Source organism: Rhododendron vialii, chromosome 3a, assembly GCF_030253575.1.
Source record: "Rhododendron vialii isolate Sample 1 chromosome 3a, ASM3025357v1".
NCBI lineage: Eukaryota > Viridiplantae > Streptophyta > Magnoliopsida > Ericales > Ericaceae > Rhododendron > Rhododendron vialii.
Window position 1 is genome coordinate 7934260 of NC_080559.1, and position 27483 is coordinate 7961742.

The window sequence follows — 27483 nt, forward strand, 5'->3', positions numbered from 1 at the left end:
ACCGACGATGCTGTGGGATGAGTTTTTGAAAAATTTTGTAGGGTTAAGAGTGAAGAGAAAAATGAGGATAATAATTAGAAGTATAGGTAATGATTAGAGAGAGATAGATAGAGAAATGAGAATAATGATTGAAAATAAGGATGAGTAATAATTGAAAGTAGGCATAATGAGTGTTTTATGAGTTGAGATTTTTTTTTAAAACGCTATCCAAACACGGCATAAGTGTTGGCTTTCACTGGTCTATCTTTTAAGTTCATATTTCAATCTTATTTTGTTTTGAAATTCAAAAGAAAAACGTTGGGTAAAGCTATATAGCCTATATGCCCTTCGTGGACGCAAATCCCAATGGATAGAAGATGTAGAGAAAATACTTAAAAAGCCAAGGAAATGCTCTTTGTGAAACTTTCCGCCTGGAAGAGAGAATCCTGCCAGTGATCTTGTATCAATCAAGTCGAGATCTCGTTGGATTTTGTCAGTATCACGATCGAAAGCAACCTACAATCCAATATATTATGGTCATCATGTAATCAAAGCAAAGAGATATGTGTGTGTAAATTGTTGTCAACTTGTCACGTATTTTAGATACCTAAAAAGCCTACCCCATCCATTACTACTACTAGAGGCCGAACGAAATTTTGTACAATCAAACTCAATCAATCAATCAAAAAGAAGTAGAGATACATTTATCTACTGTTGCAAATTATCTATGCACTGTTGCCTTGGAATTCTTCCTCCCGGACCTCCCTTCTACATCCAAAAAAACTACAGTTCTCTCTCTAAATCTAACTTCTTTTTTTGGGTCTTTCTTCTTTCTCTCATCATTCCTCACCATCCATCCGAAGGGGGCTGGTGGTTGATCGGGAAAAGAATAGAGGCATGCAGGGAGTTAAAATAAGCCAGCTGGAGCACGGGATTTAATAATCACCTGAAGCAGGAGCACAGAATGTTTCAAGAGGGAGGTAAGTGGTGAGAGGATCCACGGCACCAAAATCGGCACAGAAATGAAAAAAAGGATGCGAGGTATGGAAAGAGAAGCCTCCGAAGCCGGTTCAAGCCGCTGATCCAACGACGATGAAGAAGAACAATCAGGCGACGGCGACGATGAAGAAGAACAATCAGGAGACGGCGACGACGGCGAAGAACTTGGTTCGAAGTGATCCACTGATTAACCGATTTTCCGAATAAGTTCCGAACATCTTTTGAAATCTGCGTTGCACCATTCTAGCATCCCCTTCAATACGGCCTCAGATATCGTCGTCTCTTGCGCCATTGTTGATTTCGTGAATGGATGAATGAAAACTTCGCGGAACTTTTCCCCTGCTACAAGCAGCCGCGTATAATAAGAAAAGGTGTCGCTATTCGCAGCCTTTTATTTTCTCCCGTAACCCACTACATTTCGGTAAATGGTTGTTGAAAATCATAAAAAACATTTCGGTAAATTGCTATTGAAAACAAGATTATATTTCGGTAACTACATGTCGAAAATATGTTCAACTTTCGGTAAACAACTGCCGAACATGCATTTTCGATAAACATCTGTTGAAAAAAATATTATATTTCGATAATTGGATGCTGAAAATATATCTCAATTTCGGTAACTAACTATCGAGTATAATTAAAATTTTTTAATGGGTTATGGGAGTAAATAGAAGACTGCGAATAACAGCGCCTTAAGAAACCCCTAGGCGGGGAAACTATTTACACATTCCTCAATATGGGGTTAATTACACTTCAACACCCTGTTCTTTTACAAGTTAGTAGTAATTAGTAACCGTTAACTTTCAGGACTACTTAAAAAATCCCATAAACCGTGAAACCTGTTTGAACCGAACTGATCTATAAGTTCTGGATTGTGACCATGAAGCAATGGTCTGGATGCGGATTCAAAAATTAAAAACTCGTGACTCGCGATTCTCCTAAGCATCTGCCTCTAAAAGAAAAACCTAGGCTGCGATTATGTTTTTTTTTTTTTATATGTAGTCCTCAAGAATCAAGATGGGGTTAATTACACTTTAACCCCCTGAACTTGTACAAGTTAATACCTGGTAACTTTGTCCAGATGCTCACTTTTTCTTACGATGTGAATCATATGATATGGTATGACATAGACAGAAGATTAAAAATCACTTTTTTTGTCAGATAGATAGGATGTTAATGATCTCCTTCATTGGATTCCTTAATTGAATTTTGTTTTATTTTTTTGACAAAAGAGAGAAGCTGTATTGATATAAGTCCAAAGACAGTTACAAAATGGAATTCATTTAGACAAAGGAATGAGTTGAGCCAAGATGGCTTCCATTTTGCCAAAATATATTCAACAAATGTGCCCCTGGATTTTAAAGACTTGTGCCTGGTGTTCGGGGTATTTTGGACTTTCCGTTATCATTTTTATACTTTTGCGCAACTACTGAATTAATTGCCCTAATCTCACTTTACATGTTTTCCAGTTGAGTCCCTTTTTGGTGTGTTTTCCAGTTGAGTCACTTTACATGGATTAGAGAGGGTAAAATAGTTTGAAATGAAAGTTGGATTTGTTTAGACATGGATTTGTTTGGGACAAGGGAATTCAAAGCAGCAAGACTTGAGCCCGAGCGTATCGCCTGGTAGGGGATATGTTCCCTTTGTCAAGTTTTTGAAATTTTTTATTGCCGTTTCAAAAAAAAAAAAAAAAACCACCCGGTATGGGTTAGCCTTTTTGCTCAACTTGTTAAATTGATGTTGGATTAGTCACAGTTTTACTTTTGTCATGGTGTGCACTCGAGAAGAAGAAATAGATACATTAGTCAGTGGAAATAATATTCTTCCATGTTTTTTGTTTGTGGTTATTGTAGTTTCCATTCTGGAGATTTTCTTTGTAGTTAGGCAGTCATATATACTAGTTACTTTAGAATAATAAGCTTCACTGTGATTGGGGGGGTTTTTTTTTTTTTTTTTCCCGCAAATGAAATTTATTCATATTTCAAAAAAAGAAACAAAGATTAAACGGATCATCAAGGGTACAACGAAAAACATCACCCATGACCCAAAAAAAGCAAGATGCCAACCAAACAACAAGGACCAAAGGAAAAAATGCCAGCCCTAACACCTCAAAACCTTGTATCCAACCAAAAAACGCCTAAAACTATAGAGAAAGTCGATCCAAACTGAAGCAAAGCAGCAGAAAACCAAAACTGGAAATCCCCAAACTTGCAACACCAAATGTCCATAAGACAAAAGGAAAGCCAAAAAAAAAAGAGACCGAACACAAAACCAACCTCTCTAGACCTCGGAGAAAACCAAAGATTGAACTTAAATGATTGAAATAAACTAGGATTGAGTTAAGTATATTAAGTATAGACTTCAAATGATTAAACACTGCATGTAATAAAACCAAAGTAATTGCAGTATTTGGTTCAAACATTGCATCCAAAAAGATAAAGAAAAGAGAGAGAATCAAACAATGTGTTACTCTGTTGATTCCTAATTCCAACTTCACCCAAACATAGGAATCTTAGAATTCAGGAATACACGTTCTCATTCTCTCCTGAGATACCTGCCATTCAAACATGACTAAGGGATTAACTGTGAGGGAATAAATTAAGAAGGTTCTCCGGAAGCTCCTCTTCTTTCACCGGCTCTTACACTTCCAGCTGCGTGGTGCTCCGAGGGCATAATCCCAAAATCACTTAGTACCCAGCTAGGACCACAAGGAATGTCCTGCTGATAAAGAGCCATTGTTTCCATGAACCAGTTATCATTCATCAACTCCTGGATCCATGTTGGGTTAATTGAACTACCCAAATATTCCTCCACTCCTATCGTTTCACAAGGAAGAGGAAGAGGAAGAGGAAGAGGAGGAGGAGGAGGAGCTGGCGGTGAGAGAGGAGGAGCCGCCAGCTGAAGCAGCCCTTCTTCCCTTTTCTCCAGCTCCTTGAGCTTATCAACTACCAACAAAGAGAGTTTATTTAGCCTCCCTATGTCTAGTTCTCTCAAATCACTACCTTCGAATATCTTGTTCATTTCCTCCTGAGCCTCTCGCTTGTCATTTTTTCTCTTTTCCCGGTCCCTTTTCTCGATTTCGCCGATGACCCTCTGCCTGAGGTAACCCTCATGTGTCAACATTTTCTGGCTTCTTTCCACCATTGACATGCTCATGAACTTCTCGAACATTCCCTTGACGACTTCGTAAGATGGGAAAAATGCCGGATTGACCTCTTCCGGACTGTAAACAACAGCACATGATTTCACGTCTGCTAATACCGAAAGCTCTTTGGTTTTCTTAAACAAGCCCGCCCTTCTTTTTTTGAGGGCAGCTTTTCTTGAAGAGTCGTTGGCTATCCATGTGAGTGTAATTTTGTTTCTTGTCATTCTGGTGCTTTGAAATACCCATTACACTTGCCAGTATTTATAGCGTAGAATTGTTGTGCAAAGTTTTGTGACCTTAATTGTTGTCCTTCCATTTCAAACAGAGGCGGAGCCGGGATTTAAATTTGTGAGGCACTGTGAGGCTCCGTTCTGGAACGTAAAAAAAGCCCTTATTTTTTAAGAAGGCAATTTCAAGCTAAAAAATTATGAATTTATTGAAATCTAAAAATATGCAATATGGATCTTATTTGAAAGATCTCATCGAGATCTTTTATACAATGCAAAAAAATTAAAAAAATATTTTTCATTTACTTTATTTTTGAGTTTAAAAATGTGAAATAAGCTGCTTATTTTTTAAGAAGGTTTCTGGAACGGAGCCGAGTCCGCTTTTATTGTTGCCCGTTGTTTGCAATAGTGTGAATTAGAGGTTAAGGTTATGTGTATTCCTATAATTAAATTTTGTCGTGATTTTTTTTTTACTAAAAAAAAAGAAGTTAGAACCAACTCTCTCGTAGTGTTCAAATGAAAGCCATTGAGATATTATCGTTATGATTCAAACCGTTCATTTAAAAAAAAAAAAATCTATACATCATTTGTATAGAGTGTGAATTTGTTTGAATATCAAGATGCCTAAATGTATATAATCTTAATAAATAAAAAATTTGGCTTGAAACTCAGAGTGGGGGTGACACTTGCCCCACTAGGTAGCTCCGCTCCTAATTTTAAACCAAAACAACCACCATTATGACTCAATAATTTCAAATTATGCCACTAGTTTTATTATTCTGGTAAGTTTAGTGCATACAAGTTGGTTGTAAATCATTTTCCTGCATGAAATTGATTGACCTTCATGTATTAAACAGGGCAAAACTGGACATATGGAAATAATTAAGCAGGGTTCGTGGTCTGCATCGGTCAAGAGGTCTCTTAAAGATTATGAAAATGTTGTTGCCTAAATAAGAGATTTTAGTAATGTGGGTAAATTTGGTGGGAGAATCATTTGTGTTTTTTGGTAAGTACGAAGTCATATTTGTCGCAATGCTAGAATTCAAACCAAATAAATGATTGACCAAATTAAATCCACTTCAGTGTCAAAACCTGTTCGTCGTGGAGAGGGAGAGGGAAACGAATTTAATGTGTCCTAAGAAAAGTTTTTTTTTTTGGTTCAATAGATAGGAGGGGATAAGTGCTACAATTTGCAACGATAAGACTCGAACTCAGACATTTTACTTAGTAAGGGAGTGTCACAACCACTAGGCCAATTTCTTGGTCCCTAAGAAAAGGTTCATCAAGTCCGTACGAGGCATTTGCATTGGCTAGAGGCTCTCTGCAAGGAGATGATGGAACTGGGCCTCCGGAATCAATTGAGGTGAGCATGAGCTAGCCACACACCTTAGTTATAAAAAAAGGTTCATCGAGCTATATATATATATATTTGGGTCAAAGGATAGGATACTTCATTGATAATTACAAAGAGAATACAGAGAATGAGCAGCCATCCCAAGAGAAGGGATATAATAAACACAAAAGAGGCCCAAACACCACGCAGAACATCTAGGACCTCACACAACCAAATGCGCAAAACAGATGAAGCATATCTCCAATCAGTGCAACACCAGACAAATGACCAACAAAATACCCCACGTAGGTGTGAGGAAAGCCCCCACAACGAGGAAGAAAATACGGAGAAATGGAAATATCAACAAAACAAAAACCTAAACCCCTAAATTCAACCGCCCAAAAAATGCCGGTCAAGATGATGGCCCGGAACCTCAATCACCAACAGCCACACCCTACTGTACAATGACACCAATTGCTACCTCTGTTCCAAGAAACTACGACCTTATCAAGGCGCGAACCTATGCGACACCCAGAGCGACGAGGAAGGGTGCCGGCCTGATAACTACGATGGAGCTGCAGGAAGATCGGAAAGAAAAACACCCGATGAGGAAATCATAATTCAGACTATTGCTAAATTCAGTCCTTTTATGCGTGCATTTTATGTTGTCACCTTTATACATTAGTGGAATGTTGGGAAGTTAGATAGTTAGTATGTTAGTTCACAAAGGATCAAATGCTATTCATAACCCTAGACACACAGATCACACTCCAGTGCGGCTCGAACTCATGTCTCCACTGAAAAAGCAAATGAGAATATCGGCTTGACAAACTTAACTTCTCCTTTTTATGGGTATACATTGATGAACATCAGTTGTAGTGCCTATGCCACGGTTCTGTTACTTGTCAGAGTTATCATGATAGATTTTTCTTTTGATGAAATGAATTAAGGAAAAGAAAGAGTAACAGGTTACTGTCCAAGTATACTTTTTCCCATTTTAATTTGATTGATATGTACTACGTCCCGTCACATTCTCTTTGTCAAGGTATTCGTGAACCTTGCACCGGTGTATTTTGGGTCGTTAAATTGTGTGAGAATTTTTTTTATTTTAAAAATACTACGTGGTCTAATGACCAAAAATGTATTGATAAAGAAGCACAAAATGTATGGATTTGATTGGTTTGGGCAGAACACGAGCTAAGGTTTTTTAATTTTTGAAACCACGTCTTGACCATTAGTTCACGGTTACAATCTAAAACGTAAAGATTGATTTGGTTTGAACCGATTTCACGTTTCACTTGATTTATTGAGCAGCCCTAAAAGTTACCGGTTTCTACTAATTAACTTGTAAAAGTACATGGGGTTGAAGTATAATTAACCCCATATTGAGGAATATATATACAAGTATAAATAACCTGCGGGGATCCTTAAGCCCCGTTTCAGAACTTAAAAAAAGTCTTTATTTTTTAAGAATGCAATTTCAAGTTCAAAAATTATGAATTTATTGAAATATAAAAATATGCATTATGAATCTTATTTGAAACATCGATATCTTTTATACGATGCAAAAAAAATTAAAAATATATATTTTATTTACATTATTTTTTAGTTTGAAAATGTAAAATAAACTGCTTATTTTTTAAAAAAATTTCTAGAACGTGGCCTTAGTGGAGTAGAAAACTATATATATAATCCCAGCCTAGGTTTTTCTTAGGTGCGGCTGTTTAACAGGGGAAAAGCTCCGCGAGAATGACGCAAGAGAAGAAGAGGAGGACGACGACGACATCTGAGGCCATATTGTCGGGGATGCAAGAAGGGTGCGACGAAGATTTCAAAAGCTGTTCAGAACTTATTGTGAAAATCGGTCAATCATTGGATCACTGCTTGGATCAGCAGCTCCGTAGGGTCCTGTTTTACCTCGCAGCTTTCTTCTCATTGCTCTGCCGATTGTGGCGTCGGTGATCGTCTGGCGACTTACCTCCGTCGTCAAAGAGTCTCTTGACTTCCTGCACGACTCTACTCACTCCAGCTATTTGCTTCAGGTGATTAAATTCCCTACCTTTTCACTCCGGCTGGCTTCTTTTAACTTTCCGCATGCCTCTCTTCTTATCCCGATTAACCACCGTCAGCCCCATTGGGTGAAAAATGATGAGAGAGAAGAAAGGGGAGAAAGTTGATGGATTAGATATAAAAAAAAAAAGGAAGGTTAGATTTAGAGAGAGAACTATAGTTTTTAGATGTAGAAGGCCACTAGGGAGGAAGAATTCCAAGGCATCAGTACATAGATTGATGTCTCACCTTTTCTTTTTGGTTGATTGATTTAGTTTTTTTTAAGAAAGATAAAAGAGTAATTTCATTCATCAACTTACACAATTACTTACTAGGATTGATTTAGTTCGATTGTACAAAATTTCGTACGTGCAACCTCTAGTAGTAGAATTTACCCAAAAAAAAAAAAAAAAACCCTCTAGTGGTAGTAATGAATGGTGAAAATAAAAAAGTTACCAAACATCTCCTAAACATTTCATTTTGTGCAACTGCTGCTTCAGTTACCTTTCTTTCAAGGTAAAAGAATCCTCTAATTAACGTGTTTCGTAAGAATAAAATTGGTGTGAAAGAGGTATATATATATATATTGGACTATGCCATTTAATTATTCTGCTCAAATTATAAGTTTATATCATTAAGCGGCCGGTTAATTTTCCAACGTCATGTGAATGCGAATGTGACATTTAAGTTTTACCATTTTGATGGATAGTACTCTAGTCATTAGATTACGAGAAATTTGCATCTATCCTATCGGAACTGTTGTAAATGAGCATGTCCATCACCCTAAGTCCCAGTTATTAATATCATTGGGAATATCCGGTACAGTGTCAAATTATTCTTTGTTGATTCTTGATGAGAAAATTACTGCTACCTCCGTCCGCTTTTGTTTTTTTTTATCCATTACGGAAATTTGTATCATTTTAAAATTATTTTATCTTCTAATTTATAATGTTTTTCATAAATTTGAAACATAGAGTAATAAAACTAGTTAAAATCTATCAAACAAAATTCATATTGCGTATTTTTTGAAATTCAAATTGAAAGATATAAATAATTAAAAATGACACAAACTCCCAAAAAAGACTAACACGGACGAAGGAACCATTGAAAATTCTTAAGTAGAAAACCATTGAAAACTCCCCGATTTCTTTCAGTTCTGTCTTAAGTAGAAACCATTGAAAATTCTTTCAGAACTATTGCAAGAACACATTTGTGACCTATGCGTGGATAAATATAGGTATATTGTGTGCACATATTATAAGGACTGGATCTTTGTATTAACAAAATTGCTAGAAGCAGACTAGAAGCGGTTTTCTTTTATATTGAATAGTATTTTAAGGACGCTTTCACCACCACCACCTCAGCTGCTCCTTCAGCCGCCACCGTGGTCGCCGCCACTCGGCCTTGCTGGAATCCGTTCGGACTGTTTAATGAGGTACCCTCGATTTAAACATAAATATTTAAAGCTTCCCATGATAAAATACTTATAATACGAGCTTTTACATAATGAACTCTATTTCTTACTATGTAGCCACTTGGCTTGGTCTCGCGAGTTCACCTGCTGGGACAGCCACGATTCGTCGGACCAGGATACACGCGTTCCGGGCTGGGATGTCTTCTTTAGGTGTTTTACAGGTATGTATTTTCTTGCAAACATTCCTCCAAGCTTTGATCTGTCAAAGCTTCCTCACTGAAACCTGCTCTGAAGTGCTGTACTGCTGCATTTTTTATCAAGTCTGGTTCTTCAAGGATTCTCCCCTCAGCTTTGATAGAGCATATTAAATTCTTCCTAAATCTGTTGTTGGCTACAATTTGAAAGAACTTAGTATGTCCATCCCCTAACTTGAGCCAATTCACTCTGGATTTTTGCCTCCATATAAGCACTCCACCAGTTTGGCGTTTTTTGAATGACATTATAAGTGATGCAAAAGATGACCAGGAACCTTGGACTGAATAACATGAATGACATGATAGTTTCGTCATCTACCTTCTGGACTTATTCCCTCTCCTACTGTATCTTCTGAGCAGAATTCAAGAACACCATGCGGTAAGTTTTCTTGGAAACATGCCCGTCTTATAATTTACATTTGTATGCATCTTCCTTGGTTACCAGCCCGATCAGTGGTGTAAGAATATGCAACAATGGGAGCACTATAAAGAAAAATCCGGTGACAGCAAGGATGGATGTATATGAATTATAAGTATCTGTATTTTGTATTAAATTAACAACGAGATCACTTATCGGCCTTCGTATATTTTCGGAAATTTGAAGTTGGTGTGCAAATTCTCTCAATTAATATCAGGTGGGCAAATACTTGTACAATAATTTATACTACAAATGCACATTATTTCTTTTTATAAAAATTTAGTCTAGGATTTACTATAGAGAACTTGTAACCCAGTTAATCTACCTCTAATGTTTGTAACTCCTCTAATCCACTAATATAATTTAGTAAGGCTTTAAGTCCACTTCTTTTAAAAAAGAAATTATACTAAGACAACAATGCCCTCTTATATAAGCTGTCATATAGAAAAAAGCCCTAGACCACAAACAAATCTAGAGCACATCCTCCTCTATTTCTCTCTCTCTCTCGGCCTCATTTTCATCATCTCGATCCACTTCGTCTTCGTCATCCTGATCGGTGGACCTTGGGCGTCAGGTGAAGGATTTATAGAAGTCAATTCATGGGTTCCAAGTAAAGGCCCTCCTCAGTGGATTTTGCTCGACCGAAAGCAATCCGCTAGCTTTGTGTATAATTGTGCTGTGATGGGTTGCTGAAGATTTTTGTTTTGGATGCACTCTCTCGTTGCACGATGCTCTTCAGCGTAGGATTATTGATAATGGGTAAGAAATCCCAACTCTTTTTGTTTCCCATTTTTGTTTCTTTTTTTTTTTGATTGGGGAAGGATGGATAGAATACCAAATTTTTACTCGAGGTTCAAATACAACCGGCTTACAACTGTCGATGCAAGTCCGGCAAACCGACACCGTTTTGCAGAGTTCATAATCGGAGGCGTTCCACGGCGTTAGCGATCAGTAGACGTGGCACAACAGAGTCTTGAAGTGCTTTGCGACGAGGAAGTTGGCTGAGTACACCTTGGCGTCACAGTCCCAGCACAAGCTCGCCTGATCTGAATCGCCGGGTTTTTGATCGGTTTCTTGATCTCTTTCATGCTCAAGGACGATCGAATGGTGAAGGGAGCAGTGCTTGGTTGGTTATGATGAGTGGCGCGTGTGGGGATGAATTTAGGGTTCTTGTGGAGTACGGAAAAGTGGAGGGGTGGAGGAGCGACGCATAACAATTGGGAGGGGTTTTCGACTTTTTTTTTCCAGTAGGTATACACATATAATATTATAGGTGATTGAGTTGGCATAAAACATATTCTAGATATCTATAGATAACTTTATATGTCTCAGATCTATCTTCGTTTTGGATAACGTACAGAGAACAGATTGTGGAATATATAAGATTATATGTGCATTTTTTCAACATGCAGAGAACATATTTGGCTATGATAAAAAGAGAGAGAGAGAGAGAATATATTTGGCATGGTACAAAGTTCAGTCTATTCAGATATACACATAATATTATATGTGCTTGTGTTAGCAAAAAATACGTTCCAGGTATCAATACATAATAACCTTATATATCTCACATCTATCTTCGTTTTTTATAACGTACAGAGGACAGATTGGGATATATAAGATTATATGTGCACTTTTGTTGATGTAGTACCAAACATAAAACAAGAACGCAGATTGGAACAAATAACATTATGTGTTAAAAGGTGTGGCGGATTCAAGAAGGGAATGGCTCAAAACAAGTAAAAAAAAAAAAAATGCCACACATATAACATTATATGTTAAGGGATGACAGGTTCAAGAAGGGAATGGCTCAAAACAGGAATAAAAAAAGATAATAGAAAATTTTGTTACACATATAACGTTATATGTTGGCGTGGTGGTGGTGGTGGGTATGGTGGTGGCGGTTACGTGGTTGCAACAAGATCGAAAAAATAGAAAAATACATTTTTTGTGTTAGCCAAATAAGGCCCTTGTTTCTTTTACATAAGGTAGTTTTGTCATTGAAATTATTAGTGGACTAGAGGAGTTAAGAACTTAGAAGTGGACTAGTGAGGTTAGAAACATGCTATAGTGTACTTCCAAAAAATCCTCCCTTCTTTTTATAGTCATTCACCCCCTCAATGAACGGCTACAATTATTTTTATCTAACAGCTCACATTCTTCTTTTAGAATCTTCCTAAAAAAATATATTTCCTTCTTCACATCTTTTGAATATTTCAAAACCCTCCACACAAGTCTAGCATATAATAGAGTCTTTTACAATCATGTAGAGTATTTCAGAACAAAAATTTACAATAGTCCATTCTCATTTTTTATAAGTATTTTATCGAATAACATGGTCTTGCAACAAAAAGTTGGATAGTTTGATTAAGCACCTAGGAATGTCTAATTGAGATAATATATTTTTAAACACGATTAAAAGGTTAAAATGTAAAAAAATGGCTTTCACTATTGAAGTGGGATATCCTAGTATGGATTCTAAATAAAATAGATAATGTTCACCCTATTTTCAATTATTGACAAAATTCCTTAATATGCACGTAATTGTGTTAGCTAATTGGCTCAATTGTATAAATGCAATATTATTTAATTAAAGTAAAACTTAAACTACCAATGAAAAAAAAACACTAAAACTGAAAAAAAAAATTACAAGGGGAGCCCGTGCCCCTGGTGAGTTTCATGTTGTGTTTCATGTTTCAGTTGAGTTTTGTATGTTTCGGTGGAAAGGGTTTCAGTGTCACACTAGAGAATTTTTTTTTACTTCTGTTGTGTTTAATGTTTCAATTGAGTTTCGTATGTTTCAGTGGAAAAGTTAGGGTTTCAGTGTCACACTAGAGAAAATCTTTTTCACGGCTCCGCCGCAAATAGTTGTTTACGGTGCTAATTGCGGCCGTCCAAAAGTATTCTGAACGATTGCGATTGGTTGCTATTGTGAAGAACCTATTCACGAATAAGTTTTTCTCGTCACACTAATATTTTGTATCAGTCTGACAGAACCGTTTAGGAAAATTCCTACTCTCTCCGTCCATTTTTAAATGTTCCGCTTCGTAACTTCAACTTATTAAAAAGACATCATCATTATACCTTTCTCATCAACTTTTTTCTCCACTTTTCCTACTTACCCATCATCATTACACTTTTCCTCACTAACATTTCAAAATGAAATATACTTTTAGGGACAAAATAGACAATGCACCAACTTTTACCCACTAACTTTACAAAATGGACACTTATTAAGGGACAACACAAAATAAAATACGAGACTCTAAATAAGAGACGGAGGGAGTAATATTTTGAGACCTTCATTCTACCAAAATACTATCATCTTATTCTGTATATAAGCATCCAACTGTTTGCTCCACCACATTGTGTGATTAAATTTGAATTCCATTAATGGCCCCAACCAAAGCTCGTCTCCACATCATTCCTTGTCCACTTGGGATTTTTTTTTAATAGACTTATTCACCGAACCACCTAAACAGATTGTTCATAGAACCGCACTATTTCGATTGTTCATTTCGGCTTTGGACGGTTTGGATTTAAATGAAACTTTTCTAGGAAAGAGTTAAACTCTTCCACGAAAAAGTTCCGTCCAAAACACTCTTGGACGGTCGCAATTCACCTCCGTAAACAACTGTTCAAGACATTGGATTATATTCTCATGATTTGCATCCAAAGGTCAATTCCATGACACAAAAACACATTCAAAGGTCAATTACAAATTAAGAATTGGATTATGAAATAGCTAAACATAATTTTGTCCAATCACACCGTTCTCTTCTCCCTTGAATCCTCGCCTCGCAAACACAGCGCCCCTTACGTACTATTGCATGCCCCATATGTTTTTGCGAAACATAATAATAGAAGCGTGACCTTGACCCATAAAAACTCCAATGAAACAAAACCCTAATATCCTCAACCTATGCGTTGGTCAAGATCGCGGCCCAGAACCAGGGCCAGCCCAAGAATTTTTAGTGTCCAAAGCCAATAAAAAAAAGTGTGCCCCTTAAAGAGTTTATACTTAACAATTTTTATAGCAACAATCACGAAAAAGCCAAACTAATACTCCCTCCGTCCTTTTTAAGTGTCCTGCTTCGTAACTCCAACTTATTAAAAATACATCATCATTATACCTTTCACATCAACTTTTTCCTCCATTTTTCCTACTTACCCATTATCATTACACTTTTACTCACTTACTTTTCAAAATAGAATATACTTTTAGGGACAAAATAGACAATGCATCAATTTTTACCCACTAACTTTACAAAATTGACACTTATTTAGGGACAGCCCAAAATGAAATACTGGACACAAAATAAGGGACGGAAGGAGTATAAAGTTCTACTAATCATTACATTCGAACACAATTCGTGTGGGTCACAACCGGTTTTAACTTAGAATGGACTCTTTTTTTCTTCTATCGGGCCAAAAAAAACTTCTACTCAAGCCCAAATAGAAAAATTAGTAGAGTGCCCCTAAAATTTGACATTTTTTTGATGCCCAAGGCCCAGACCTCTTGGGCTTTAGGGTTGGGCCGGCCCTTGCCCGGAACCTCAATCCTCAACCTATTTTAGAGGTGCAAGTCTATTGTAGGTTTTTGATTTATTGATGTCTTCGTTTCTTCCAGTTTTCTCTCCCGTTATGGGGGCTTCCCTCACCCCTACGTGGATGTTTTGTTGGTTTTTTTGGTCACTTGTCTGGTGTTGCATTGATTGGAGATATGCTCCATTTGTGTTGCCCATTTGGTTGTGTTAGGTCCTGGATGTTATGCGTAGATGCTATATTTCCTCTCTTGATATGGCTTCCCGTTCTTTGTATTTTCTTTATTATTATCAATGAAGTATCTCATTTGACAACAAATAAAAAAACCTATGCGTTGCGGTCATGTATTGATAGGCATCCATTCATTATAAGCTCCTTTTCATTTTCACCGCCACTTATACTACCAGCTACGTGGTGCGCCGATCGAGGACATGATCTCAAAATCACTAGCTACCCAACTAGGACCACAAGGAATGTCCTGCTGATAAAGAGCCATTGTTTCCATGAACCACTTGTCATTCATCAACTCTTGGATCCATATGGCTTAACTGAACTACCCAAATCTTTCACTCCTCCCATTTCAAGAGGAAGAGGAGGTGGAGCTAGCAATTAGAGAGAAGGAGGAGCCGCCAACTGACGCGGCCCTACTTCCCTTTCCTCCAGCTCCTAGAGCTTATCAACCACCAACAAAGAGAGTTTATTTAGCCTCCCCATATCTAGTTCTCTGAAATCGCTACCTTCAAATATCTTGTTCATTTCCTCTTGAGCCTCTAGCTTGTCATTTTTCCTCTTTTCCCTGTCCCTTTTCTCAATTTCACCGGTGACCCTCTGTCTGAGCTGAGGTAACCTTCATGTGTCCCCATTTCCTGGCTTCTTTCCACCATTGACATGCTCAGGAACTTCTCAAACATTCCCTTGACGACTTCGAAAGACGGGAAAAATGCCGAATCGACCTCTCCCGGACTGTAAACAACAACACATGATTTCACATCTGATAATACCGAAAGCTCTTTGGTTTTCTTAAACAAGCCCGCCCTTCTTTTTTCAAGGCAGCTTTTCTTGCAGAGTCGTTGGCTATCCACGTGGGTGTAATTTTGTTTCTTGTCATTTTGGTGCTTTGAAAAACTCATGACACCTGTCAGTATTTATAGTGCAGAATTGTCGTGCAAAATTTTCTGACCTTAATTGTTGTCCTATCATTTTAAACAGCGGTGGAGCCAGGATTCAAAATTTGGGAAGCACTATGAATCCGCTTTTATTGTTGCATGTTGTCTGCAACATTGTGAATTAGAGTAAGGTTATGTGTATTCATATAATTAAATTTTGCGAGTGAGCTTTTTTAACGAAAAGTAAAATAAAATAAAAGTTGGGACCAACTCTCTCGTAGTAATCTTCAAATGAAAGCCATTGAGATATTATTGTTATGATTCAAACCGCTCATTTTCTGAAAAAGAAATCTATACATCATTTGTATTAAAAGTGTGAATTTGTCTGAATATCAAGATGCCTAACCAAATAATCTTAGTTAAAAAAAAAAAAATTGGCTTGAAACTCCGGGTGGGGGTGACACTTGCCCCACTGCCCCACCAGGTAGCTCCGCCCCTAATTTTAAACCAAAACAAGTAAACAACTACCATTATGACTACATACATCAATCTTTCCCCCGACTCGCAATGGTGAGAGTCTCGTGGACTTGGTTTGCCCTTTTTAACTACAATTATGACTCAATAATTAATTTCAAATTATGCCACGTACTAGTCATATTATTCTGGTAAGTTTATTGTATAGATGCAAGTTGGTTGTAAATCATTTTCCTGCATGAAATTGATTGTCCTCCATGTACTATTAAACAGGGCATAACTGGACATATATATGAAAATATGCAGGGCTGCTGGTCTCCATATTTGTGGCAATGGTAGAATTCAAACCAAAACAAAGGATTGACCAAATTAAATCCACTTCAGTGTTAAAACCTGTTAGTCGTGGAGAGGAAGAAGGAAACATATTTACTGTGTCTTAAGAAAAGGTTCGTCGAGTTCATACGCAGCGTTTGCTCAAGCTATAATTGGGCTCCCCGCAAGGAGACTATGAAATTGGCTCCCCAGGATCAATTGAGGTGGGACTAAGCTGACCCAAACACCTCATGAATTATAATAATACTGTAATAAAAAAAAAGTTTATTGATCAAGTTAAAAAAAGATTCAGCAATAGTTTGAATTTTTTAACTCGTTAAGGTTTGGCTTGGTTTGACTCAATTAGTAATAGAACCGAGCTCGAGTTTTAGGATCGTACATTAAACAAGCCGAGCTCAACACTCAAAAGCTTGGCTTGGCTGATTTGCACCCCATTTGTGTGTACCAAACAAATGTGGAAGGTTCCACCAAACTCTTGGGCCAAATATTATTAGGCCTCCACTAATGTTATAGGGTCAAACCTAAGGCAACCAAATAGGTAATATCCAAAGACTTTAATCTGAGCCCAGTCTTATCCCTCTCAAAAAGCATTAGGCCCGTTCTAGAAACCTTCTTAAAAAATAAGCAGCTTATTTTACATTTTCAAACTCAAAAATAAAGTATATGAAAAATAATTTTTCAATTTTTTTTGCATCGTATAAAAGATCTCATCGATCGAGATCTTCCAAACAAGATCCATATTGCATATTTTTAGATTTCAATAAACTCATAATTTTTAAGCTTAAAATTGCCTTCTTAAAAAATAAGGACTTATTTTCGGTTCTGGAATGGAGCCTAAGTGGCAATCAAGCTGGGTGTAACCGTGTAGGTATATCAACTCTTTCTTTTTTTTCTTGCCAGTAATGGTTTTTTTCCGTAACCGGGTGCTCGGGCCATTTTACATGCATCAAGATCAAATCTTGGAATCTTGAAGTTATCGATCGGGTAAATCTCCACTAGCTCCAAGAATGTTTTACTGATGGTATACATATAGGAATCGAACCCGTGAGCTCAAAAAATAAACCTCACTTGTTATCATGCTTCTACTTGACCAAACGAACCCTTGGAGTTGAGTGCCATTACTGCTGCCCAATTTGACTTGTTACTAGCCACTTCACTCTAGCATCTTCAACCCATGGTTTCAAATCCTACGTGACGTAGAAATAGTACTACCTTTTGGCATCCTTTTTTTATCCAGCCCTGATATCAAACGAAGTGTCAAATTCAACTTGGATTTGGCTCCACACCATTTGCTTCAACTATGACTCTTCATGCCAAATTGCCAAATTGCCAAATCTATTTTTGGCATTTCGGAATTCAAAAAGAGGGTATTTAAATTTGTACTTTAATACCTAGAATTTGAAATCAAAGTTGAAGATGAAAGTCTGTCCATATCATACTTGGAGATGACAAAATGCCACAAAAGTCTCCCGAAAAAATTGTCATATCTAATTTGAAGCCATGGATCGGAGATGCTAAGGTTACAGCGGCTTGCGAAAAGAACTCTATGCTATCCACCATTAATAATGGTACGTAGTTGTCAAAGAGATGTTAGACCTACCAAAATGATCATCATGGGTTAAGCATACATATAAATAGTACCATCCAATGCAAACCTAATTAAACAACTACAAGGAACTCCTCCACTTGCTTGTTGGTAGCTCCATCACAGGGGGAAAAAAAAAGGAAGATTCTGATATTGTTTAGTGATGGAGGAGATTCTGGTTAGAATTTTAAAGATTCATCATATCTATTGGGAAACACCACAAGATCTAATCTCACCACTTCTACTTGATAAAAGAGAGATTTTTTTTTTGGATGCAAATCCCACTTACGTAGTTAGTGAAAATCCCCATTGTCCACCCTATAGAGCTACAACTTTTTTTGGTTTAAAGAAAGATAAAGAACTGATATTTTCCTTAAATATTGGCTTTGTTCGTTTGGTAGTTGTGGGTATTTTAGTTTTGGTAATTGGTGGAGAGAAAAATAGGTTAATGATCGGAGAGATGGGCAATAAGTTGAGAGAGATAGAGAAAAATGAGCGTAACAATTGAAGAAATAACATAATGATTGGAGAGAAAAATAGGATAATAATTACAAAACAAAACAAAAACTTTTCTAAACTTAGAAACGATCAAAGCCAATTGACATTGGTGATGATGAAACGTCTTTTTTTCTTTCTAAAAATATGGTTTGTCTGCGGTCCACAGTTAGACTACAAAGGGCAGTAGTTCATGTGATTGCAATCTAGCTCCCAAAGTATTTCTAATGGTTCAAATCTGTCGATAGTATTTTGGTAAATTAAGATAAGATACTTTAAAAAATGAACTATTGGTTATCAGATGAACGGTCGAGATTCAGCTGCGTAGACTTCTCTGCAGTCCAACAACTGCAAAGAAGTCGGGTCCTTTTCCTAAACTATATGAGCTGACCCATGCATGGGTCCGAAAAGCTATACAAATTAAGAGTTCATTTTGCCTCAATGAATCGGTCATGTTTAACGTACACTGTCCACTCAAGGCCAACTCAATCTGATTTAAGTTGTTTTTTGTTCCCTTTATTTTCTCAGAATTGACAGAGAAATATACCCACACGGTCACCAAATTACAGCACAACCCATATCAGGTAATTGGGGATTTTCAGCTTCAATTTCTAATTATCTGTAATTTCGTAAGAGACCAACTTTATGGGGCGGATGGAATATATATATATATATATATATATATATATATATATATATATATATATAGACACACACACACACAAAGCTACTAGCATTGTTCCCGTTTTGCCTATGGAAAGAGGTAAATCTCCTGTTACATGTTGAAATTTTGATTTGTCAACAAAGTTAATTTTAATTTAATTTTGGTTAATTTGAAAAATGTAGGATAGAAAACAAACAAAAATGAATCAAGTTTATAAGAATTTAGGATTGGGGGTTCCGAGGCTTTTGAGCCTACCTAAATTTGTAAATAATATTGATTTATTTGGGAGGCGCTTGCCATTTTGACCTTGGTCCGTATAATCTTTGTATAATTTTTTCAAAGATTAATAAAAAAAATTTGCCTAGAAAACAAAAAAATCGGTTTAGGAAGTATTATTCTTTAGAAATCTCTTCTGGAAGTCGGTATTGTTTGGTGGTGGGAGTTCAGAGCAATATTTGCACAAAGAGAAATACACAGATTGAAAATGAGCATTTGCTTCGGCTTTACGTGAGATCCTTGCTAGCAGACGGTGGATTTATGATCTCCAGAATTAGTTGAGGTGCGCGTAAGTGACCCGAACACTTGGTTATAAAAAAAAAAAATTGATCTTATTCACTGATTGAAGTACCAAAATACAAAATTTCAACTACTCTCAAACTCACTCACGCAGAATCTCCCTTTCCACTCTCTCTCTCCCTTACACTCTCTATTTCTCTTACAAAATGAAAAATAACACAAATACAAACACTACAAGCACACATATATAGTTATAATTATATGTGTATTAAAAGGTATAAAACAATACACTTAAATACGTATTTTTTTGTCTTCCTGTGTACTTATTGTCATCCCAGTTAGCTGATAATAGAAAGACCGATAATTAATTACTTATACATCACACTAAGCACTCACAACCACAAGCTAATTCCAACCTAATTCCCACCCCCAAAATTTACTCACAGACAAACACACCCCTAATCCCCATGCATGTTCTGGCTTGGCCCATCTCAGTCAATTCCACCTCCTCATCTGCTCCTCAACTCACAAACACACATAGCACCCACCATGTGCAAGCTTAATCATTTGGGTATTTTAGACTCATATAGGGTGTGTGGGTTTTAGTCCATTTGGGTGTTCTTAATTGGTTTCTTGCTAATCATAAGTTTGGTCTCGGATTGGATAGAAGATTGTTCTTTGAACATGATGCTGTTTCTTTGCTCATATTAGTCTTGTAACAATTTTAAGATTAATGAAATACTTCTTGCCATAAAAAATAAAAAAAAAAACCTTGTCATTCTCCTTTTTTTTTCCTGATAGCCGGTCAGGGAGAGTTTCAGCACACATAGACTAATTCTGAGGCCTTGAAATTTACGACAGAGCAAGCCCTCCAGCCATTTTCCTTTTTTGTACCTTTTGGTCCTGTTCAGTTGCACGGAAAGGATGAAAAAATATGAGAAAATCGACTTTCCTTATATTTAGTTACCAGGAAAATTGTAGAATTCACAATTTCAACTTTTTCATTGGAAAACATTTTCCTGCAAAATATGTCTTGTAAAAATGAAGGAATTCTTGTTTTCCCTATAAGATTTATGTCAAGAGAACACACATAAGAAAATAATTTTTTTTTTCTTTATTTCACCTCACTTCACTTTTTCTGTGAATCAATTCTCCACACAACATTCCAGACAACTGAACGGAGCCTTTGAATATGTCGGACCTAATTATCATGCTGCAACTTGCAAGAGAATAATATGGAAATTGGCTTCTACAGCATTGCCTCAAGATTATAGCAAGATGTGTCTCAAGTTTTATACGGGTAACTATGTCTAATTACCATTATGATCGCAAAATCCGTTCGACTCATCCCTTCATCAAACTTAAAATTCGTCACCCCTAGATACAAGTTTTCGGAAGCGCGTTTCGATTTCTATGGGATTGGTATTACCGTGTACGTGTTATCGGACATGATTTTTCAAATGCCTTTTCAATAGAAGGTTTCCTCCGTGTGGTTAGGAGATGAGGGTCTTGGGTGGTCAGGCCGGTGTACCCAAGCCCCTCTGTACTTCGTGTTATGAGTTAATGAAATTTATTTTTGCAGATAAAAAAAAAAAAAGAGTTAGGGTTCCGTCATGCAAAATACACATATCGAAGGACAATTTAACCATGCTAAAATGACCGAATGACATCAATAGTGCACTTAGATGCTAGGAGAAATGAAGCTAAGAGTTCAGCGTGCAATGCTTGACTTTTCAAGGTGCTAATTTAAATATTTTAACAATAATACCGGCTTTCGCTAATCAAAAAATAAAAAAGCACAATTTAATCATGGAAAGGCGCTATTCCGTGAGGTCACTTCTCGTTGGATTAGAATACTGCAGGTTTCGTGTCTTGTCCCAGTTGTTTTCTTATATTCATTTCCTAATAAAATTCTGATTCGAAAGTGAGCTTAGTACAGTCACGTATGCACTTGAAATCAATCTCCTTCCCCTTCGTTACGAAAAAAAAAAAGCAAAATTTTTAGCTTCTCTCCCTATCCGCTTTAGTACAAAAGCACTAGGAAATAAGATATGGTGCAAAAGAGATCTCACATTTCCACTTGAGCTCATTTTCTGATTTGATTTCTTTTTTGCCATGCTTACAACTACATCCACCCTCTCTCTCTCTCTCTCTCTCTCTCTCTCTCTCTCTCTCTCTCTCTCTCAAAAAGGTTCCACTTTTCCTCATGAGTCGATGATCCATTGGTGGTATTGTTGGGTACATATAAGTGCAAAAGTTGGCAATGTATGAAGTGGATTGCAAATGAACCAATAAAGATACATTAAAACCAACCAATAGTTTTAACTTCTTTTATTAATAATTTGTACGTGCAATTGTTCAGTACCGACTTACGAGAGAATTCCACTTGGAGCGATAAGGTGCGTGCCAGCAGGCGTTGCCCTAGCCGTGTCATGACACGTGTCACGCGCCACTCCCCATGATAGTGGAGGGATGCTTTCCGATATTCAACGAGTGATTATTCAATAGTTTCGGAGCACAATCACGTGGTGCGATTATTTGATCAGCACCACATATTTATGTGTGATCCGTACACTTAGTCATGGATTCAACAAGAATATGTGGTGTTGGAGTACGTGCTCTGGCCGTAGCACCGCGTAGTTGTGCTCCGAGAGCACTGGATAGACATATTCAACATGAACAGTTGGAAGAGAGAGGGCATTAAGAAAGCAAAACAGGGAATCAGTTCACCGAATGACAAGTTGTTGGACTATTGGAGTGGGCTAAGTAAAAAAATTCTTCTCCAGAAAAGTTTACAGCACGGTAACAAAGTTGTGCCCATATTAAAGAGAACTGTTTGCTTAAAAATAAAAGGACATCATTTCTTAAAAGGACCCTTATTCTTAATTTTATTGCGGATAATGTGACATGGAGTTCAAGTTAGATGGATCAAGTTGCGGAGTGCTTCGATCAGGAGTGTTGTGTGACCGAACCATATCCACAAAGTTGAATTGGAGAAATCCATTATACCACCATACGTAAGGTCAACAATATGTTATGCGCCACAGAGTGTCAAGCTGCTAAAAACAACGCGCGCGCCAGTAAAATGAGCATCAAAAATGTTATTCACATAACAATCCAAACACAACGCCAAACACAACCTCTCACATACATGTGGGCTCCACACACTACTATGTGTGGGCCCCACATGTACGTGAATTGTTGTGTTTGAATTGTTCTGTGAGTAGAATGAAAACGTTGAGATGAATGTGTAATAATTAAGCCTTTGCCATATAGAATTAGAAATGAATACACTTTTCTATGCTCCTTGCTTTTGGGTTTGTGATGCTATTGAGGAAAAAAATATCTGCTTGAACAGAATAAGGCAACAAGTAATGGGCCCCCCTCTGGTAAACCACTTCAACGCTGAATGATTTGAGAGGAGAGAAAAAGCACAACAAGCTAGATTTTTGGGACTTGGTCTGGTCTGGTGAAAAAAGGGATTAATGTTGTTGAGACTTTATTATAAGGACTGTTTGGGAAACTTAATTAATTTGTAAAGTAGTGCTAGTGCCAATTATTAAGAGCATGGTTAAGGCAGGAATTGATGGAATGGGAAATCTTACAGTGCAAGGTCCTGCAAGGCACTCTGTAGGGCGCACACGGACTATCGATCTTGAAAATGAATGATTGAGATATGATTTTTAATTATGACCGGTAAGAATCATTACTTACCGGTTATAATTGATTTAATGCTGACCATTGATTGATGAGATCGACAGTTGTGTTCCGTCCTACACGTGCACTACACGGGGTGCACTACAGCAGCTCCGGATCCACGAATTATGTCCATTTGGTTATCAATAAGGTAACTTATCCAATCATTTTGGTTTATGTGGACCATTTGGAAGTCATAGAGACTTTGTTCACTATCTGATTCTTTCTTATCGTGGAGCAAGAAAAGCAAGATTCTTTACCAATTAGATTTTCTCCGATCCAAGTTTTGGGCGGCGACAATCCAAATCTGGCCACACATTGATAATTAATATCAATGGTTTGGATTTAATTTACTAAGAGACTTTTACCGAACTATTGATCGCAGCAATGGACAGTCCAGATTTAGACTGTCTCGTCGAGTCCAAATTAAGAACCGGAGATGATCCAATTCCAAGACTGTCCTTGTGCAGCTAGAATTTCCACGTGCAAATTCGATGTAGGAATTGCCAAATAAATCGAAAATAATATTACTTGGGCATATGTAGACTGTTATTTTGGAGTAAAAACTTTGGAGTGACTTCTCTTTCCATACCTTTAGGAGACTGCATGGGTCATATGCGTGTGCTCTTAACAATTTGTGGAAACTGATTGTTAATTGTTGACTTCAAATAATTTGAGGTTTTTTTTTACTCAACAGAAGATCATTTTATATCAAATATGAAGTATAAAGTACAAGCTCGGGGCACTACATTTCAATTATAAGAGTCCACGATATAACCAAGCCCAACAACTCAACCAATACAATAAATAAGACCATTAGTAGTGTTGGTTTGGTCCTATTTCAGAAAACGTCAAACTGCACTCCCAACTCAAATTGGACAATTTGGTCGGTCGTTAATTAGTAGTGTTGGTTTGGTCCTATTTCAGAAAACGCAAAACAAAAAATCAAATAAAATTGCTTGGCCTGTGCATTTATGATTACAGTTCCAGTTCTAAACCAATCTGAAGTGCAATTACCTGTGAATAGGTATGACTACAAATAAATAATCGCAATTTTATGGAGAATATATATCCTCTCCCCTCTCCAAACATAGACTTAGCCATAGATGACAATTAGCCCACCCGCGGACCTGACCCGAAGGGTCTCAGGCGGGGTCGAACATGTGGTTCGGACGGGTTAAAAATTAGATTTCGATTCGGGGCTCGGATTGGTGCGTTTCTTACCCGACCCGACCAATTCATAAAGATTAATTCAGTTTTTGGTCGGACCCGACCCGACCAAAATGATCGGGCTCGCGGACGGTTCTTAATTACCACTATTCGGTTCGGTTTTAGGCCTAAAATGTTGTTACCCGACCATGTCGGATCGGGTTCGGGGTCAAACCCAACCCGCCCGACCCGTGCACACCCCTAATGACAATTATCGGATTGTAGTGACTATAGGGGCTTTGAGTAAAATTGGTTTCAAAAAAATTGTTGGTTTGATTATTTTGGGCAAATGTTGAGTGTTTTAGTAGATTTTTGTGTATGATATATCACCTTGTTCACAGTAGTCCAATGGTTTGGACAAAATCCAATTTTACGAGTTTCACAAATGATTTTTTTCCCCTCAATCTCTAATCCGTAAATGATTTGTTTTTTAGGGGGTGTTTTCGGTAGTGAAAAATTTATAAATTTTTATTTGTGGTTGAGAAGTTGTTAGGTGTTTCCGGTAGTGAATAAGTTGTTGAGATATGTCAAGTTGTTTTCGGTAGTGAATAAGTTGTCGATGGGTATGTGACGTAGAGTTACTGTAACAAAAAAAAAGTTTTGTTGACAATTTTTTTCCCAGTGAAAACGGGATGGTAAAATGCTGAAACTTTTTTGTTAATGAAAAAGAGATGGTAAAATGCGTTAAGTTTTTAGTATTTTTTTGTTAGTGAAAACACCTTTGAGTTTACCACAAAGTTGACTAGTTCGGTCCATGCTTGCCCCTACTCTTTCTTCTTCTTTTTTAGTTAAAGGGCAAGAAATGCTTGCCCCTATTTTGAAGGCGATAGGTCCTATGTACACACATGACTTTTATTGGGTCGATACATAGATGAAAGAACTTGTAAAATGGTTTTTTTAAACAGCAAAAAAGAAATTTATTAACCTGTAAAATATGTGACGTAGAAAAATTGTATTTTACGGTTAAAGAAATACTTCGTGTTTTTTCAGGACGAAAATTTTGAAGTGACTTTCCTTTCTTTCTTTTTTTCTAAGCAAAAAGATTTTATTAATCTTTATAAACAATTATAAAGATTAAACCACTTAAGACCACCGAAAAAAGGACGGCAAGACGCCAACCAAAAACAGCAAAAACCTGAGGAAAACCTAACTACAAACACCCAAAAATCTAAACGAAAACTCCAAACCCAGCGCTTGATAAAGAAACACCAAAAGCTTTCCCATGATTTTCAGCTCATCTCTCTGTTCGTAAAAATTTCGGATCCGAGAAAGTTATCTATCTTTGTATACTATATACTAAGCACATGTAGCTCAAGTGGCGCTTTGCAAATGTAGTTCAAGGGACGCTTTCTCTCTATTTTTTACGAAGTTAAGCAAAATAAACGAAAAGTCTGCGTCACCTAACTAACCTCCGCTCTTTCTCCTCTAACCTCTCATTTTGTAATTGCTCACATGTCTTATTATTTTCTAAAAGGACTGTTGACCACCATTCTAATAAATGGTATATAGAATTTTGAACTGCAATTATCGGATGATTAAGAGCATCTCCGGCTTTCACTCATATTTTTTCTCAAATTTGAGTCAAATTTTGGATAAAAACCCATTTTGGGTAGACACATCTCCAACCATTAAACCCAAATTTTACACATCTCCCTATTTCTCTCTCTCTCTCTCTAACTAGCCGTTGGAAAAATGGGTCAAGGCAAAAGTTGTCTCAGATTTGGGCAAAAAAATGGGTGAAACCCAAAATGGGGAAGGGTTTGGGTCAAAGATTGGAGAGAGATTTTTGTGATTTTTGCCCCATTTTTAAATTTGAGTCTTAAAATGGGTCAAGGCTGGAGATGCTCTAAGACCTCCCCAAGGAAATTTTTTCCTTCCTAATCACATTAATTATTTGGCACGAAAGAGTTCCATTGAGAGAAAATTAAGGAATTCCCACCACTTTAACTCCCAAAAAAGCAGAAATAAAAATGATTAAAGTTTATAAGGATGAATCTTGCTTAACAGGTCTCAATTAGTTATACTAAATAAAATTACAAAATCACATAGAACTTTGTAAATTAAAAGATACAAATAATTTAAAGTGACACCAACTCCCAAAATAATGTAAAAAATTGCGCCGGATGTAGTATGCAATTTTTGACCGACAAATGGTAGCAAATAAACGGTTTAGAACAAGAACACAACATGATAATAGTAAGAGCATCTCCAAAGAACAATAATTATATAACCACACAAATATTTTACACACACACTCACATCTTTTGGTGGGTCCCACACATTGGAGGTATAGTGTGTGTGGGCCTTAATGTGAATATGAGTGGGTTTGGGTAAGTGTTTGTGGTTATAGAATGATTGCTCAAAAGAAAAAGCATGCTGGGGTTAATTAGTTTTTTTTTGTTGTTGTGCTATGGTCCATTTGCAATAAGTCTCGGTACATTTCTACCGACCACTCCTCTCTAATCACATATGTGTGGGGCCCATACCACAATTCAATGTGGAGTTGGCACATGTGTGAGAGATGATTGGTTGAAAAATGGCCGACATGAGTGCATGTAGTATTCGATCCTCGTCCATTTGGAAGGAAAGAAATTAACAAGAGAATTTTCAAGATATAACAAGATATCTAATCATGGGGAATATTGTGTGGAACTAATCAAAGCCAGAGTAGCTCAAGGAGTACTATATTAGTGGCAGATATTATATATGAGGTGCTTGGATGGGATCAGGAGGATTAAGATATGATGTGATTCATTAGTCCTTGTAATGCCTTTTCTCTGTTTGTTATTCCTTCTCAGTAGTACTACCCTTCCAACTTGACTGTTGGATGGTTTTATTTTCTCTCTTTCTAGTTTTGGCATTGTTAGATGATAGGCTAGGTTGTATTCTGCCTAGTTTTGATTCTCTTGCCTGATCGATCTCCTTCTTTCTTGATGTACCCTTGTTTAATTATCTATAAATAATTTCCGTTACGGATCAACAACAACAAAAAAAAAAAAAAAAGAGCATCTCCGAAGAAGGTAACAAAACCAAAACTAAACT

The 27483-nt window shown here is 37.0% G+C and overlaps 1 protein-coding gene across 1 annotated transcript; it reads right to left on the minus strand.

Annotated features, from left to right (window-relative positions):
* Window positions 1–3576: 3576 nt before the first annotated feature.
* Window positions 3577–4347, minus strand: LOC131321087 (agamous-like MADS-box protein AGL80). The gene has a single exon (XM_058352102.1). The coding sequence runs from the start codon at window positions 4345–4347 to the stop codon at window positions 3577–3579; it is 771 nt and encodes a 256-aa protein (XP_058208085.1).
* Window positions 4348–27483: the final 23136 nt, after the last annotated feature.